The 16,096-nt window shown below is 42.0% G+C and overlaps 1 protein-coding gene across 1 annotated transcript; it reads left to right on the top strand.

Annotated features, from left to right (window-relative positions):
- Positions 1-1,639: 1,639 nt before the first annotated feature.
- Positions 1,640-8,258, top strand: LOC132320838 (E3 ubiquitin-protein ligase TRIM36-like). Its single transcript, XM_059834464.1, has 7 exons — positions 1,640-1,747; positions 2,846-2,941; positions 3,882-4,135; positions 4,797-4,921; positions 5,476-5,769; positions 6,072-6,369; positions 7,904-8,258. The coding sequence occupies exons 1-7, from the start codon at positions 1,640-1,642 to the stop codon at positions 8,256-8,258; spliced, it is 1,530 nt and encodes a 509-aa protein (XP_059690447.1).
- Positions 8,259-16,096: the final 7,838 nt, after the last annotated feature.

Below are 16,096 nucleotides of genomic sequence, written 5' to 3'. Positions count from 1 at the left end.
CAAACCTCCACCTCAAGAGGCCACAAAGAGCTGCATGGACTGCAGGGCAAGCTATTGCAACGAATGTTTCAAAATACACCATCCTTGGGGAACTGTGAAAGCCCAACATAAACATGTAGGACCAACCACCAACTTCGGACCCAAGGTAAGTATCCCGTATCTTACAGAATTTGGGTTGCAGCATTTGCATATAGCTTCAGACATATCTGTGCAATGGTAGTTGCTTTTTGGGACCGTTGTTCCTTTTTTGACTATTGCTGTTATTCATTGAGTGAACCATAAGCTTTTGTTCTTGCTGACAGCATGACTGCAGTTTTGAACATGTCTGCCTGCACAGATGATTTTCCTGAAAGTTTCCTTCCCTCCTCGCACCTCCCCCCGAATCCAGCAGTCAATGACAATGGGATAGCTTATTGCATATTCTGCTGAATGACAGTCTTATGTACCAAGGTGCTAGCGAGACTGGTGTCTTTGGGCTTTTCACCATAGACTAAGATAACATTTGGGGCTTGAGAGTTGGTTTCAGAGATGGTTTGCAATTTTAGCTTAGTGTGTCCATATTTATGCTACTCACTTCTATTTTTGAGCCCTTTCCTGTCCTTTCTTGTATGTGTGTGCGTGTGTTAAAAGATGATGCTTTTAAAGCTTGACTGTTGGCACTGATGTCGTGTTCTCCTCCTTGACATGACACTGAAAAGCTTTCTCAAGAGCTTCTCTTTGGTAACATGGAGTAGATGGACCCAAATGTCTTTCAGTGCTCTGGAACGAGGCAAAGCATTTTTTTTTTTTTTAAAACACACACGCACACATGTGCACAAGCACACCCACCCACCCCCACCCACCCCCTTTTAGACGGTTTTATCTGTTGCTTGAGCTTGGAGTTGAGCAGCACTTTTTTTGCCTCTTCGAGCAGTTACTTCAACGTGTTCAATTTTTGAAAGATTACTTTTAGCAAACACCAGCTTTTTCGCAATGCTGTTTAAGCTGCTACTGGAATTAACGCTCAGCATGAACAACTTGTAATTGGAGTCAGACAGAAAAAATGAAACACTGGAGCCTTTTATCTTTAAAATGACTGTGACTGGGGGTGTGGCTGCATTTCATCTGTTGCTCCAAGAGCAATGGCTATGTGGCTGATCAGAGTCTAGCTTAAATTTAAATCATTACAGTATTATGTCAACTCCTGCTTTAAGACAGTTCGTAGTTGTTTCAAGAGATGCTGGCATGGACACAGTTGAATTTGACAGCGTGGCTGTGTTATATATTGCATTTACAGCTCTGAACAGGAGTGTAGGGAGCTTGAGGCACGCAAACAACTTCAGGGATTAGCAAAATGGTTGATTGCAGTATGGAGGCTACATGATGTGTACACAGACATCGCTACAGGTTTACTCACTGTGAACCTCGTGAAACTGTGTGTGTTCATCTGCTGGCTTTCACTGGCATAGACAAATATAAAAGGTGGAAGATAAACTGAATATAAAGAATCCACTGATGAAATCAGATGCTGCTGTGGGGTGATTTAGTGTTTTGATGGTTTGTTGGCCACCTCAGTTTTTGGAAGTACACCTGCATTCTCTCTGCTCTCTTTTTTTTTCAGATTTTGATGTGTCCAGAACATGAAATGGAGAGGGTAAACATGTACTGTGAAATCTGCAGAAGGCCTGTTTGTCATCTTTGTAAACTGGGTGGATGTCATGCAAACCATAGAGTAACAACCATGAGAACTGCCTACAAAACCCTTAAGGTAAAAGTAAATATTGTTGGACCTGGCCTTAAGAAGGGGAAAAGTACTGAGCTTCTGGTGTAAGGGCAAACTCCCTGTGGCAGGAAGCCAGGATGTGTGTTTAGAGGACACTGAACCAGTCATGAGGCATGCTGTTGTGCAACATCTGTTAATATCTATATTAGTGTGACATAGCGCACTTCTGAGAAACTGTATTTTCTATGAGGCTTGAAACATAACCTCTTAAAAGTCCTTCCACCTTGTTTTAGCCAACTGTATAGCAGTACTGACCAATGCAAAAGGTTTAAGCAGTTTATACTTTACAATCTAGCTTTTTTAAGGTAAGTGTCCTTGTGGCTTGGATTAGCTGATACTTCAGAAGCACTCCTGAAAAATTTGCATTGGAAGTATCTGTTGGGACCTTGTATGTTTCTGAAGTTGCATAGCTGTTAATTCGCAGTACAACAGGGAAGACTTGCAAACATTGCTTTGTTGTTAAAGAATGATTGCTTCTACCTCCTCTTCTTCCTTCTCTTCCTCTCTTGCTCACAAGAAAAAAAAAAAGGGGGGGCGGGGGGGGGGGGGGAAGACCAGACCAGCCTGCCTTGTGCTCTTTGGCCTCCTTGCCTGTTTGCAAGGCTTTTCCTGTACAGCTGTTAACTCTTGCAAGTCAGGAAATGCAGAGACACTCCTAAGTTCATGCTTTGAACCACTCATTCTTCTAGCAAATCTTACTACAAACGAGTTAATAACTAACGTGGCTTTTCTGTAAGTTTTAGTAACGTCCTGAAGCCTCATGTTCCTAGCCTAAGAGAAGGTGGCACTTGTGGCTGGGGAAGACTGAGCCAGCTGAGGCTGTTACCTCTTGTCCTTAGAGGCTGTTACCTCTTGTCCTTAGAGGCTGTGCCCCCAGTCCTGCCCACATCAGTGGCCTGATGTCCCTGTGCAGTCATTGCGGGTCACTGAGCAATTCTCCGCAGGGGTGCTGCTCATAACTGGTGGCAGGCTGTTGTCCTTGTAACTAGATAAAGCGAGTGCTAGCTGGATGACCTGCCTGTGCTGGTTGTCGGTTTGGGTGGGATACCCTTCTTCTGCTAGCTCGCTGTTTTGTTTTAACAGGAGAAGCTTTCAAAAGATATTGAGTACCTCATCAGTAAGGAGAGCCAGGTGAAAGCTCACATCACACAGCTGGATCTGCTGCTGAAAGAAACAGAGGTAAGAGTGTCTTCCGTGTTGGCTGGGGATAGCCCTTGCAGGGACACAGCAGAGACTCAAACTGTTTTCACTGAAGTGTTTCAAATCCTTTGGCTTTTTTCAGTTAGCCAGTAAAACAATTTCTGAACAGTTTGTGTTAGTCCTGAATCACAAATGGTAAGACCTAATCCTGACAGTGTTGGAAATATGGGCAACATACAGAGGGAAGTTAAGTTTTGGGTGCTGCTGTAAATTTAATTGAAAGAAAGCTTGTTTGATACCTTAATCAAAGAGAGGTGGGTTAGACTTACAGCTCTTGTGTATTAACGGTGCTTCACAATTTACACTGGCTGTTTGCCGCCTTGAGGATGTTGCAATAAAGTCAGAATGAAGAGTCAAATCTCCCTGCAGAAGAGTCAGAGCTGGGAGCTCACGTACAAGCTGAAAAACACAATGGCAGAAATTGCAGGAGCTCCTGGCCCTGCCTGTATCTTGATAAAGATTGTCTCTGTGCTTTGTAGTTCCTTTTATCCAGGGCACTAGTTAGAGGTGACCCTACAGTTCTGAGGGCATATGTGAGAAGCTGGGCTGGACCCCCATCTCAGTGTGGTTGGGGAAGGTGGAGGAGCACCTAGCTCTTGGGCATGAAGACTTCAGAAACTGACCTGTTTTCACAGTGCTTTTCCATGAGCTGTTTAGACACATGCTATGCGTAACTCAAGACATAATCAGAGGAATACTTTCCTGCTCTTCGTTCTCTGTGTTGATCCAGTAAACGCTCACTAGCTTGGGTGCAGTGCTGATCACATTTTCAGTGCTGATGGGCATAACAAAGCTCATTAGTCTTGTCTGTCAAATGGATGACTAGATTGCTGTGATACCTTGAACAACTTGAGGTATGTTTCTGTAGACAGCCACAGTGCTGTGGAATCTGTCTAAAATGTCTTTCGTTCCCTCCTAGTGCAACAGTGAACGAGCTAAAGAAGAAGCATCTCAGAGCTTTGAGAAATTATCTCATGTCCTAGAAGAGAAGAAGTCCGCAGCTCTTAGGGCAATTGAAACTTCTAAGAATTTAAGGCTGGAAAAATTGCAAACGCAAGCAGAGGAATATCAAGGGCTCCTGGAAAATAATGGCCTTGTAGGATATGCTCAAGAGGTGCTTAAAGAAACTGATCCATCTTGTTTTGTTCAAACAGCAAAACAGCTTCATGACAGGTATCTTCATTATCTTCTGTTTGAAGTACAGATACTGTTCCAGGATGTCTGGTCAGTCATATTCTTTTGACACCTGCTAGCAAAGTACTGAATGCAGTACCTTGTATTGCAAAGGCTCAGAGATGGTCCCAGTACCGTTCAGTAGAAATTGCTACATTACAGTGTGCGTTAAGAAACAGCAGTCAGGAGGGGCTCTGTCCTGTGACAACACGTGGCCTTGTTCAGTAGGACTGCACTGGAAGGGTAGCCCATTCAGCTCACTGACACATTCCTTTGCTCAGAGATTGTATCGGGTATTTGCAAGTTAATCTAACAGGTCTCTTCTGGCTTTAAAGTCTTTGATCTTAATAGCTGTTCTCCATTAGCGCTTCACATCTATTTTGTTCTTTGAACATAATGCCCCAAATTGTTAAAATGCTCTACCAGCTGAACGATTACCTCTTCATTATCTTTACACTGATACCTTTACACTGCTGTACAAAAGACCTTAAATTTTGCATTTGAATTCTGTCTAGAGAGACAGAAATTTCTGGGAGACATCAGTAAGTACATGAAAACAGCACTTTTTATAAAGCAAAACCTAGCATTTTTAGTTTAAGGAATGCACACATGTGAATTCCCTTTTCTCTGTTCTGCCATCCCTTTGCTTCTGTGCTTTCAGAATCCAAAAAGCTACTGAATCTCTGAAGAGCTTCAGGCCAGCAGCTGAAACTACTTTTGAAGACTTTGTGGTGGACATAGCTAAGCAAGAAGAGATCCTTGGTGACTTGTCCTTCCATTCCAATGGTAAATTGCGAGAGCATCAGGTCTTTCTCAAGTTACGACTTGAAGGGCTTCTCTGGAAAGAGGCAAAACTTATGCAGGGCTGCAGCTGCAGAACTCAGTCTTGTGACTTGCATTGTCCCTTCTGTCTCTGTGATCCACAAGGCATTACCTGGCAGCAATGCTAGCTTCAGCTTTGAAAAAGAAGCTAAGATGCCGTTGCATTCAGTACCAGTTTACATTGGCTTCCAAAACATTGTAGTTAAGTAATACTAGGTCTTCCTAGAAGCTTTTTGTTAACATGACAGAAAAGAATAGGCTTTTAGATGCTTTTTTAGCTGCCAGCAAAAATAAATAATACAACTTTCGAAGTAAAAACAGAAAGTAAGGGATTTATGTAAGTGCATGAATGGAACCATCCTCATCTGTACTCTTTAACGGATTGAGTCAGATTTCTGCCCCCACCCCCACCCCCCCCAAGTGCTATAGCCACTCAACAAAGGGCTTGTATGGTTAATTCTAAAACAACATATATCTAAATTTGAGGGTTTTTTTCTCCTGAATCTCTGGCATTCCAGGTCTAGAAATACCAGAAATCAATGAAGAGCAGAGCAGAATGTACAACAAAGCTCTGATCAGCTGGGAATGCCCTGGGAAGACAGACTCAGCTGATATCTATGTTCTTGAGTATCATAAGCTTAATGGAGAAGAGGAGAGTGCGACGTGGCAGGAGATCAAAGTTTGCAGCAAGAGCAAAGTAATATCTGATCTTGATGATGACAGCTCCTATGCCTTTAGAGTTCGAGGATATAAAGGGTCCATCTGTAGCCCTTGGAGCCGAGAAGTTATTTTGCGTACGCCTCCAGCTCCAGGTATTGGGTTTTCTTATGTCCACAAGGTGTTGAATCTGTGTCTGTCGGTGTTAAGAGCTGTAGGTGGTTTCCAGTAGTTCCCAGACTTCTACTCTACTGTTACCGGTTGCGTAAATGTTTAGAAGCACTGTTAACAAACAGGTTAAGTAGGTGGCATGCTGAGACCGTTTTAGCTTGCATGACGTTCCCTTAGCCTTTAAAAGTGAGAAATCCTGATGCCAGCATGACTTAAAATGTAGTTTATAAGCACAGAAGGCCAAATACTTAACTAAGAGGAAATTTTTTTGGATACTGTTTTTCAGTTTTCAGTTTTCTTTTTGATGACAAATGTGGGTACAACAGTGAACATCTCCTGCTGAACCCAGGAAGAACCTCTGTGGAAAGCAGGGCTGGATTTCCTCTACTGCTGGGATCTGAGCGCATGCAGGTCGGATGCTACACAACCCTGGATTACATCATTGGCGACACCGGGATTGCCAAAGGGAAGCACGTCTGGGCTTTTCGTGTGGAAGCCTATTCATACCTGGTGAAAGTGGGAGTTGTTTCTAGCAACCAGATACAGAAATTGTTCCATAATACCCATGATGTGACCAGCCCAAGGTAAATTGCAGACTCTTGCTCAATACATGTTTTATATAAGGAGATGGCTTTTTAAAAAATAAGTTAAGAGTGAGTCTGGTCGCAATTAGTACACAAGGTGAACCTAACTAGTGGAAAGTAGCTTGAAGGATATGCTGTAAGCAGGTTGCCCTGTTCATCCCCTGCTATTAGCAGAAAGGTGTTGTAATTATCCAGAGTCCTATTTTCATTCTTTTTGGGAAAGAAATGAGGTTCCTATAGATGTCAAGATGTGCCAGTTAAAGCAAGAAGGTAAAAAAAAAGCATCACTTGCAAGATTGAAGCAATGTTTAATTGTCAATAGTAAGACTCTGCCTTAATTTCCTTAGCATACTAGGTTTGGCAGCCATTGAGAGGTACAATGTTCACTGTGTGTATCTGTGTATCTTTGCTGTAGCTTGCGTCACGGTGGATTCCAAGTCACTGGCTTATCCCAGGCTATACACTTGCATATGGTACTGGAGTGCTACTGATCCCAAGCCAAAGTACAGTGGACAAACCAATAAAAAGATTTCAGCTCTGAAGTATGGTTGTAGTAAGCCTGGATGTGTCTAGGAACTGCAGGCTGGGAAGCTATCTCCTGAGGACTCTTAACTTTTTCAGGAATGTAAAAAATGTATCAGCTTCCTCCTGTGTAACATACTGAAAGTGTAAGAACGCCTGTGTCTTGAGCTGCTTAAAGCCAGACGGAGGCTTTTTGCAAAGTGAGAAATTAGATCCTGATTTCCTGATTTCTTTTTCCTTATCCACACAAATACCTGGAAAACTTTGGCTGACACAAATCCAATCTCCCCCCAGACATCCCAAAAATGCAAACCTAGCTAGGGATTGTCGGCACAGAAGAATGTGTGCTTCTCCAGTGTGTCTTCATCTGGTGACAGAAGTAGGGGGCAAAAGCATGTAGACTGAACAAATCTGGCCACAAACTTTCCCCAGTAACCAGCTGGGAAACAGGGGTTCATGGAAACCTCCAGGCAGAGCACTTTAAAAAAAACCAAACCACCAAACCAAAAACTTAAACCACTACTTTTTGTGTTGTGAATTTTAAAGACAACGTAATACAGCAGTGGTGAGGAAAACTCATAGGACAACAGTCATGTTAAATGTATTTACTCGTGTCATTTAACATTATGTAAATGAAGTTAAACATACCTTGTCTGTAATCATTAGTCATAGTCGCTAAATTACTTTTCAAGTTAACTAATTTGCTCTACCTGTAGGTTCATTAATGATTACCTAGCATGAGTACATTTAGATACATCCGCTCCTTAGTAAAGCCTTCTGTGGTCTTGTCCTCGTTAGCGTTTAGCTGTTATTTATTGTCTGAAGTGGCCCAAGTGAGTGTTCTCCACCTACTAAATGCGTCTTCCCTCCTGGCTTAGGTATATTTTTACCCCACAAGGTTTTGCAGGTGACCATGTGGTGTTTCTTGTCTTACAAAAATGTTTTCTCCAGTTCACATCACTGATCCCCCTTCAGAATTTGACAAAAGCAAATGGTTGTTTTTCTGTTCTAGGTACGAGCAAGACAGTGGTCATGACAGTGGGAGTGAAGATGCCTTCTTTGACTCACCACAGCCTTTCACACTGGTCACTTTAGGCATGAAGAAGTTCTTTATCCCCACAACACCTGCTGCCCCCAAGGATCCAGCGAGCAGAATCCTTCCCCTGCCATCGTGCTTGGGCATCTGCCTCGACTGTGACAAAGGCAAGGTGGGGTTCTACGACGCAGGCCGTATGAAATGCCTTTATGAGTGCGAGGTGGACTGCTCTGGCATAATGTACCCAGCATTTGCCTTAATGGGTGGTGCAGCAGTTCATCTTGAGGAACCTGTCACAGCAAAGTACGGGGAGTACCACGACGACATCTAGTGCAGTGATCTCTTCCCATTGCTGTTCTGAGGTGGAAGACGAGAGAGAGCAGAAGAATTCTACCTTAGTTTTCACTCCTGATTAATTACATTCTGTCCACATGTTGCTTACAAGCCTCTGGGTCATGCTTTTTTTAAACAAACGGTTCAGACACGTCCCACACTAGTGGGAAATGTTCTTCCAGGAACTCTCCTGCCTTTCTTGTGATCTGTGCAATGCTTTTCTCCACAGACTTTCTTCCCAGGGGGAAGCAGGGAAGAAGTTTGACTAGCAACCAAAATTACTCTTCGGGGGTAGAAATCTACCTTTTGTGTAACGTAAATCCTTACATAGTCAGTTTTGCATTTAATGAAATCAAAGCTGACAGCGTGTGATTGCCATTCTTCTTTCAAGAAATCTGCCTGAATGCCTCTGAGGGGTCAAATGCTTTCCAATTAACCCCTGAGCACCAGGGGTTGGGCCCTTCAGCACGAAAGAACATTTGCAAAAATACAGTATAAAGCAGGGAGAAATCAGAACTGCAGCTGAACGTTTAGGTTTTATTTGGAAAGAGGAGGGTAAACTAGAATCTGATTGCATGTCATATACCTTTAATGTGACTGTAAGCTAAAACTCTAATTCTGACACCTGGTGTCGTGTAGTTGGTGGCATAATGGTAAGTTTCTTGACTCTTCCAGGCTTTTACTATAGGCTATATAAAAATATATAAAGTGCAATTCTACCTTAAACATCAGACTTACTTTAGAGTCCAAAATCAGAAGTGTTTGCATGTGTGAGTAATTGTACCTGGTATTTAGGCAAAAGCATATGAGTTACTGACATGAGTAATAATATGTGAACTTTTAAAAAAAAATCAGGTATTTCTTTTAATACTTGTTTCTATAAGTTAATTTTTTGATCTAGTAGCAGCTTGGTTTTTTAGTAAGAATGTTAAAAATGCACTGATTAAGTCCTGAGACCCGATTTCTGCCTTAAAGGATGTCTCACCTCAAATTTCTGTTCCTCTCCTTTTAAAAACTGTATCACATAGTAGTTTTGCGTAGAATCATAGAACCACAGAATGGTTTGGTTTGGAAGGGACCTGTAAAGATCATCTAGTCCAATCCCCCTGCCATGGGCAGGGACATCTTTCGCTAGATCAGGTTGCTCAAAGCCCTGTCCAACATAACCTTGAACACTTCCAGGGTTGGGACAGCCACAGCTTCTCTGGGCAACCTGTTCCAGGGTCTCACCACCCTCACCATTAGAAATTTCTTCCTTCTATCTAATCTAAATCTCCCTCTTTCTGTTTAAGCCCTCTTTATATATTGAAAGGCTGCAATGAAGTCTTCCCTGGAGCCTTCTCCAGGCTGAGCAACCCCAACTCTCTCAGCCTTTCTTCACAGGGAAGGTGTTCCAGCACTCTGACCATTTTTGTGGCCCATTTTACATCCCCCAGTCTGTACTGATACTGGGGATTGCCTGGACCCGAGTGCAGGACCTTGCACTTGGTCTTGGCGAATCTCACAGAATCACAGAATCACTAAGGTTGGAAAAGACCTGTAAGATCATCAAGTCCAACCATCAACCAACACCACCGTGCCCACTCATGAGGTTCACATGGGCCTGCTCCTCAGGCCTGTCAAGGTCCCTCTGAATGGCATCCCTTCCCTCTAGCGAATGAACTGCTCAGCTTGGTGTCATCTGCAAACTTGCTGAGGGTGCACTCAATCCCACTGTCTGTGTTGTTAATGAAGACACTAAATAATATTGGTGCCAGCACAGACCCTTGAGGGACCCCACTCGTTACTGGTTTCCACTTGGACATTGAGCTATTGACTATAACTCTTTGGACGTGGCCATCCAGCCAATTCCTTATCCATTGAACAGTCCATACATCAAGCCCATCTCTCTCAAATTTAGAGATAAGAATGTTGTGGAGGATCGTATCAAAGGCCTTACAGAAGTCCAGGTATATGACATCTGTAGCTCTTCCCTTGTCCACTCGTGCAGTCACTCCATCACAGAAGGTCACTAGATGAGTCAGGCATGATTTGCCCTTGGTGAACCCATGTTGGCTGTTTCTAATCACCTGCCTGTCTTCCATATGTCTTGACATATCTTCCAGGAGCATCTGTTAGGTGATCTTACTGGGCATGGAGGTGGACTGCATCTGTTTATAGAAATCTACGTAAAAAAACATTTGGGTACTTGCACTGTTAACTTGTGTTGTGGAAAAATAAGGCTATAAAGTGAAGGATGTTTCTTATACATACTTGGTGCTTTCTAATTTGGGGATATGCTTTCTAATTTGGGGATAGTGTTGCATCTTGATGAATGTGTGTGAAGTATGCTTACTAAGTACGTGTATACAGCTGTAGAGCTATGAAATGGGACCTGAAAATCACAATACACTTAAATGAATGTAGGTCATAATGCAAAACCTTTGTGTGCTTTGCTGTCTGAACTGTTGTACTGATCTGACCTGGAGTACTCCCCTCCAGTGTCCTCTCTCTTAAGCCCTTGTCCAGTGGCCACTGTCAGAAGAAATTGGCAGAAATGGTAATTGGCAGAAGTTCCATCTGCGACAGAGTGCGCCTGACAGCCCTTTTGGGGCTAGAAAGGCCCGGCAAGAGCAACTTCTTGTCTGGGTCTCACCCGCAAATGTTTCTGCCTTAGTAAGGCTGCGTGGAAGTACATTCCACAGCTTCATTATGCACTTGTGTGAGAAACACTTTGATGACCCAGGCAGCAGCTGTGAAGCAGTGGATATCTTCTGGAACTTCCTGTTGCAGGAGAAATGGCAAATTGTCCCTCGCTAGTTACCATTTAGGTAATTTCTTTTTGTAATAGATGGTTGTCATAGCCTTTCTTTCCTATTGTGCCCTCCCCTTCATGTTTCCTCTTGCTGGATGGAAGCCATTCTGTACTGGCGAGCATCCTGCTGCCCCTCTCTCTCCTCTTGCCTTCTGAGACTGACTGAAGGAGCCCTCCATACAGACACTCTGTTGTTGTGAAGGATGACAAAATGCTGGGTTTCCCTTCTTTCCATAGTCCTGAAACCGTATTTGCCTTTTTGGTCAATACCGAGTATTAAGCTGACATTTACAAAGTTTCTTCTGCAGTGTTTTCCACACAATCCTGATGGTGAGTTGTAAACAAGCTGTGCACATATGTTATTTTGCATTTGTTAATACTGAGTTTCATCTGCTCGTTTACCTGGTCACTTAGTCCTGAGGGCCTCCTGCAGCTCTTCAGTCACTTCTAGACTTGAATGTTCCTGAGTAGCTTCATAGGTAACACAAACGTCATCATTCTTTTGTTGGCTTGCTTTTCCAGATCTTGGAGCAACTTCAGTTGTAGTCAGATGCAGCAAATCTCTTTCTGCTGTTAAAATTTATTGTTTCTTCCACTTTTTTTCCCCTCAGTCATTTATTAAACCATGACTAGCAAGTCAAGCACTGAGAACTTCTACATGTTAGTACACTCTGTTGAGTAGATGAGTCATGTTCTTGTGTGTGTGAGCCCAGTAGTCAAATAGACCCGGAGGCAGGATTCTCTCTGCAGTAGCTGTGACTTCTCCCATTGTATAATCACCATTTGTCTGTTCATCTACCAAACTTAGTATTGGCTTAAAGCTATAGATGATAGGGTTGAACTTTCTCATTTGTTGTTCCCAGACCAAATCTCTTTCCACAGACAAATATATAATTTTTGATTCCTCAGCTTCAGAAACCGGTCTAAATTAAGGGTTTATGTCATGGTTAGCACGCCACAGTTCCACATTTGGATTCTTTAGAAGCATCTGGACCAATACCACCAGGCTTTGGCCTTTCATTCTTTCATGGAAATACTCATAAACTGAACACTATCTTAGCTATGACGACAGTCTCTCAGACTCATTTATTTTAAAAAGATTAAATTTGTACTGGTTTGACAATATAGAAGTAAAAAAATTAAAGATTTAGGGTTTGTTTTTTCTGCTATAGCTTTATCTTACATTACTTTAAGATGTGCTCTGCTATGCAATTACTTATTCTCCTGGACAGAGACTGACGCCACTTTAAACATTTACCTACCTTTTGATATGTCTGTTTGTATCTATCTCATTCTGAGTTTAAAAATTGATTTGGCTTTTGGTGTCACCTGAATACTTAGGATGCATTCATTACAGTACTCTATGGTGCTTAGTCCAGCTTATTAAATAAAAAACACACACTGTCAGAGGCACTGACAACACACTGTCAGATTTTTTCCGCTACGATGGAAGTGTCACCTTTCAGAAATACAGTTCAACAGTACTTGCCTATCCAGATACTTATTTTTCCAGAACAAGTTTCTTCCTACGAAACAGCACTTTACAATGTAGACTAAGCTAAGAATGGTGTGGTATTGTGTGGATCTTTGTGCAATATAGCTGTTTGGTGACTACTGTGTGATTTGCAAAGCTTCATGCAGGTGTGAATCATGTAGACACTTTTTAGATGTCTAAAGCTTGAACAAAAAGGCCTTGTTTAAACACATTCTGACATTAAAAAGGCAAATTAGGAAAATATGTCAGGAGACAAATTGGCTACTCCCATCTAGTGAATTGGCTAAATTACAACGGCCTTTGCAATCTTCCCTATTGGCTTTAGAAACTAACCAGTGGCTGTTGTCAAACATATTACCAAAATGGGAAAAGGTCAATGTGGAAGACCATGAATTTCGTTGTAGATGCACTCGGTGTGGCCCAAGATAACCTGTCTTTGGTTCTCAGTTGTATCCAGGCTCAACTGTGGGCGCAATCAGTGGCCGCTTCAATCATAAGAGAGGGTGAAGAAGGCAATCTCCCCACCGAGATTCGGAAAATAATTTGAGATAGTGCCACTGATTTAGAGAAAAAACTCCAGTCCTGGTGGAATTTGGTAAACTTTACCCACGATCCCATCACAAGTACAGCCACAACTTTTGTATTAACTAGACATAATGCTTCAATATATTCCATCTACCCTGTTATTGCATTAGGATTGAATCACAATGGAACCATACTCTATCCATTTGAGCATAGAGTATGGGCCCAAGAAGTGGGACAGAAATGGCAAACTGTGGATTTGGATTCTTGTATTGTACGAGAACAACAAGGGTTCATCTGTGAAGGTAATGCAATCAGAGGTCAGGATATCTGTTTAGATACTGAACAAAATCATTTGAGTCATTTTGAAACTCGCCCTGACGAAAACCCTGAAACACTGCTTATATAGATGTATGGGTAAGGGGCTGTGTATGTTTGAGAACAGCTTGTGATTTTATATCCGTAGATGATGTAGTTATACATACTAGGAATCACTCCAATTTTTGTGTTTGCAATTTCACTGAAATCACGGGATGTGATTTTTCTTACTTGGCTCCAGTCACATCTCACCAGCTCTTGCAATCGAATTATACATTAACTCAGGAACTGTTGCCTGCACCCATTGGAATGAATCTCACTTTAGTGAAACAATTGCTACAACAACCAGGATTTAATCAAAATTTTGAAAAAGGTCAAGGGAAACAGACACAGAACTTTAATAACTGTTCATCACAATGTGGAAGAAATACACTGTGTTTTAGAGAGGGTGGAAAAGGTGCAGAACATAAATGGTGGGACACTCTTTTCGGATGGTCACCTACTGCTACAGGCATCCTAAATGAGTTATGCCACCCCATCGTTATTCTCCTGATACTGATTTTGATCAGTCTTGTTTTCTCAGTAATACTACATATCATAAATTGGAGGATGATGACTCGATTAACTCGTTTGGCATCTATACTTGATGCACATAATCTGCTTAACTGATTAAAATGAACGTATTGAAATAATTTTCAAAACTTTCACAGGGGGGGAACTTTTGTAAATACTCTGATTTTTAAAAAAAAATAATCAAGAATTAATCATATAGAAAGGTTAAATTTGATTAATCAATAAAATAATAAAATACAAATGCATATGTTAGGATTGTTCCGTTAGAAACAATAACCATAGGAACCTCACCAGGGAGTCGCTGTTCCATACTAAGGAACTAACAGTAATGAGATGGAACGATGAAGAACTGAATAGAAAAGTCTGGTTTGAGTCCCGTGACAATGTGACCTGATATGCACCAATGATGCTGCTTGGAAAATTCCTTACCTTTCCCATCTTGATTCAAATATCAAGAATGCCAATCAATAGATATTAATAGAAGTAACCATTGATTATTTTAAGGATGGATATCGATAGAATAGTATAATCCAGAGAGCGATTAATAAAAATTAAATTTTATATATTCTGTATGAAGGTAACGAGGTATGACTTATCTGTGATTTCATCATAAACTAACTGCTGAACAATGTAGCACTGTGAATAGGCAGGATTTGCTTGTCAAGAGAATGATAAGTTGTAGACCTGGTCAGGAAACCGAGGAAAACTTAAGAAGATTCCAAGAATTGGAATTTTGCAACCAACCTGAGCAAAGATGGCGTTCAACTGAAGGACACCATGAGGAAGACTATGGATGACCACCAGAGGACCTTAGACGACCACCTGTGTACCTGAAGGCCCATGCCTCACGAGCTTTTACATATATTAACGAGTTCTCGGAAATCGTATGAATATGTTAATTGTTTCCTGGAAATATGATGAATATGTATACTTTGATTGTGTATAACTTTTGTAGCAGAGAAAACTAGGCACGCACACGTGGTGGAGTGATCCCCTGTGCGTCCAGCGCTGCAATAAAGAAGTGCCTGCTCACCCACATGCAGTGTATACATGAGTTTTTATATTACAGATTTGTAACAAACTGGTATTATTTTTCAGCTCACTATGAAAGGGAAGAAAGATTTTTTTGCCACAATACTTCCTTGCAGATAAGGATAACCTGAATGAAAATATTTTTATTTGCTCAACATGACCTTTTGTTTTGAATCAGAACAACAATAAGCTCTGTTGCTCAGAAATGGGGCTTCTGGGGCTAGAAGCCAAATTCTCGTACAGATTCCCCTGGGCTGACCCCCACCACTGCTGAGTACAACACGTCACCTCTGGGAGGTGGATGCACTTACACATACCAGCAACAGCTCTGCAGAAGCTGGGTTTAAGAGCCCTTACTCCCGCCTTCTCTCTACCCCACGCACCTCCCTCCACCACACTGACACAGCCATTGCAACGCCACACAGGGAACCCGAACGGGGAACCGACCTGGTGGAAACCAAGAACCTGAAAGAAGCTGCACGTTCTTCCTCAGCATGTCACGTACTTGAGACTGCTTCTGAACATAGGCTTAATTATAGCAAAAACCTTTCAACTGACAGAAATTGGGTCCTACTACACCAGCTCAGGTAGGTTCCCGAGACTGTCATCGTGGTGGCTGCCGCAATACAAGATGAACACTCATACATGTCGTTAGCCATTGGATTTTTCAGGGTGCTTCTCCCAGGATCAATAGCATAAAACTCAAAAATTGTTCCAGAGCAAAGGTGCACATATTTTTTGAGAAGATTACTTTGATCTAAACCATTTACTGAGCTCACTGCAAATGCAATGCTCAGCGCTCCCACTTATTTGAGTCTGTATCCAAACAAATGCTTTTAAAGTACACAGAAAGATAGGGAAAAATATGGGAGAAGCATTTGTTTGAGGTCTACCCTACTTGAAGTCTAATGTGCAAGGAAGGTAAGACTGTTTTTGTTTTTTTTTTTAAAGACCGGCATACCTCTGCTTGCTCCTGAGGCAAAGGAGATTGTCAGAAAACAGCTGCCAAAACACAGTGCAATGACCGGAATAGGAACAGGAGGAACTCAAAATGACAGGAAGCAGAATGTGCAAGACAATCTGAAATGGCGGAAGGTGCCCA

This window comes from Gavia stellata, unplaced genomic scaffold (genome assembly GCF_030936135.1).
Source record: "Gavia stellata isolate bGavSte3 unplaced genomic scaffold, bGavSte3.hap2 HAP2_SCAFFOLD_34, whole genome shotgun sequence".
Classification (NCBI taxonomy): domain Eukaryota; kingdom Metazoa; phylum Chordata; class Aves; order Gaviiformes; family Gaviidae; genus Gavia; species Gavia stellata.
The sequence above is the reverse complement of the archived record's forward strand: the minus strand, read 5'-3'. Positions and strand labels throughout refer to the sequence as shown.

Coding starts and splice junctions, on each gene's coding strand:
- LOC132320838 (XM_059834464.1), top strand. CDS start 1,640: ATGTACTGTGAAATCTGCAGAAGGCCTGTTTGTCATCTTTGTAAACTG. Junction 4,922..5,475: donor CTTGTCCTTCCATTCCAATG/GTAAATTGCGAG, acceptor CTGGCATTCCAG/GTCTAGAAATACCAGAAATC. Junction 6,370..7,903: donor CATGATGTGACCAGCCCAAG/GTAAATTGCAGA, acceptor TTTCTGTTCTAG/GTACGAGCAAGACAGTGGTC.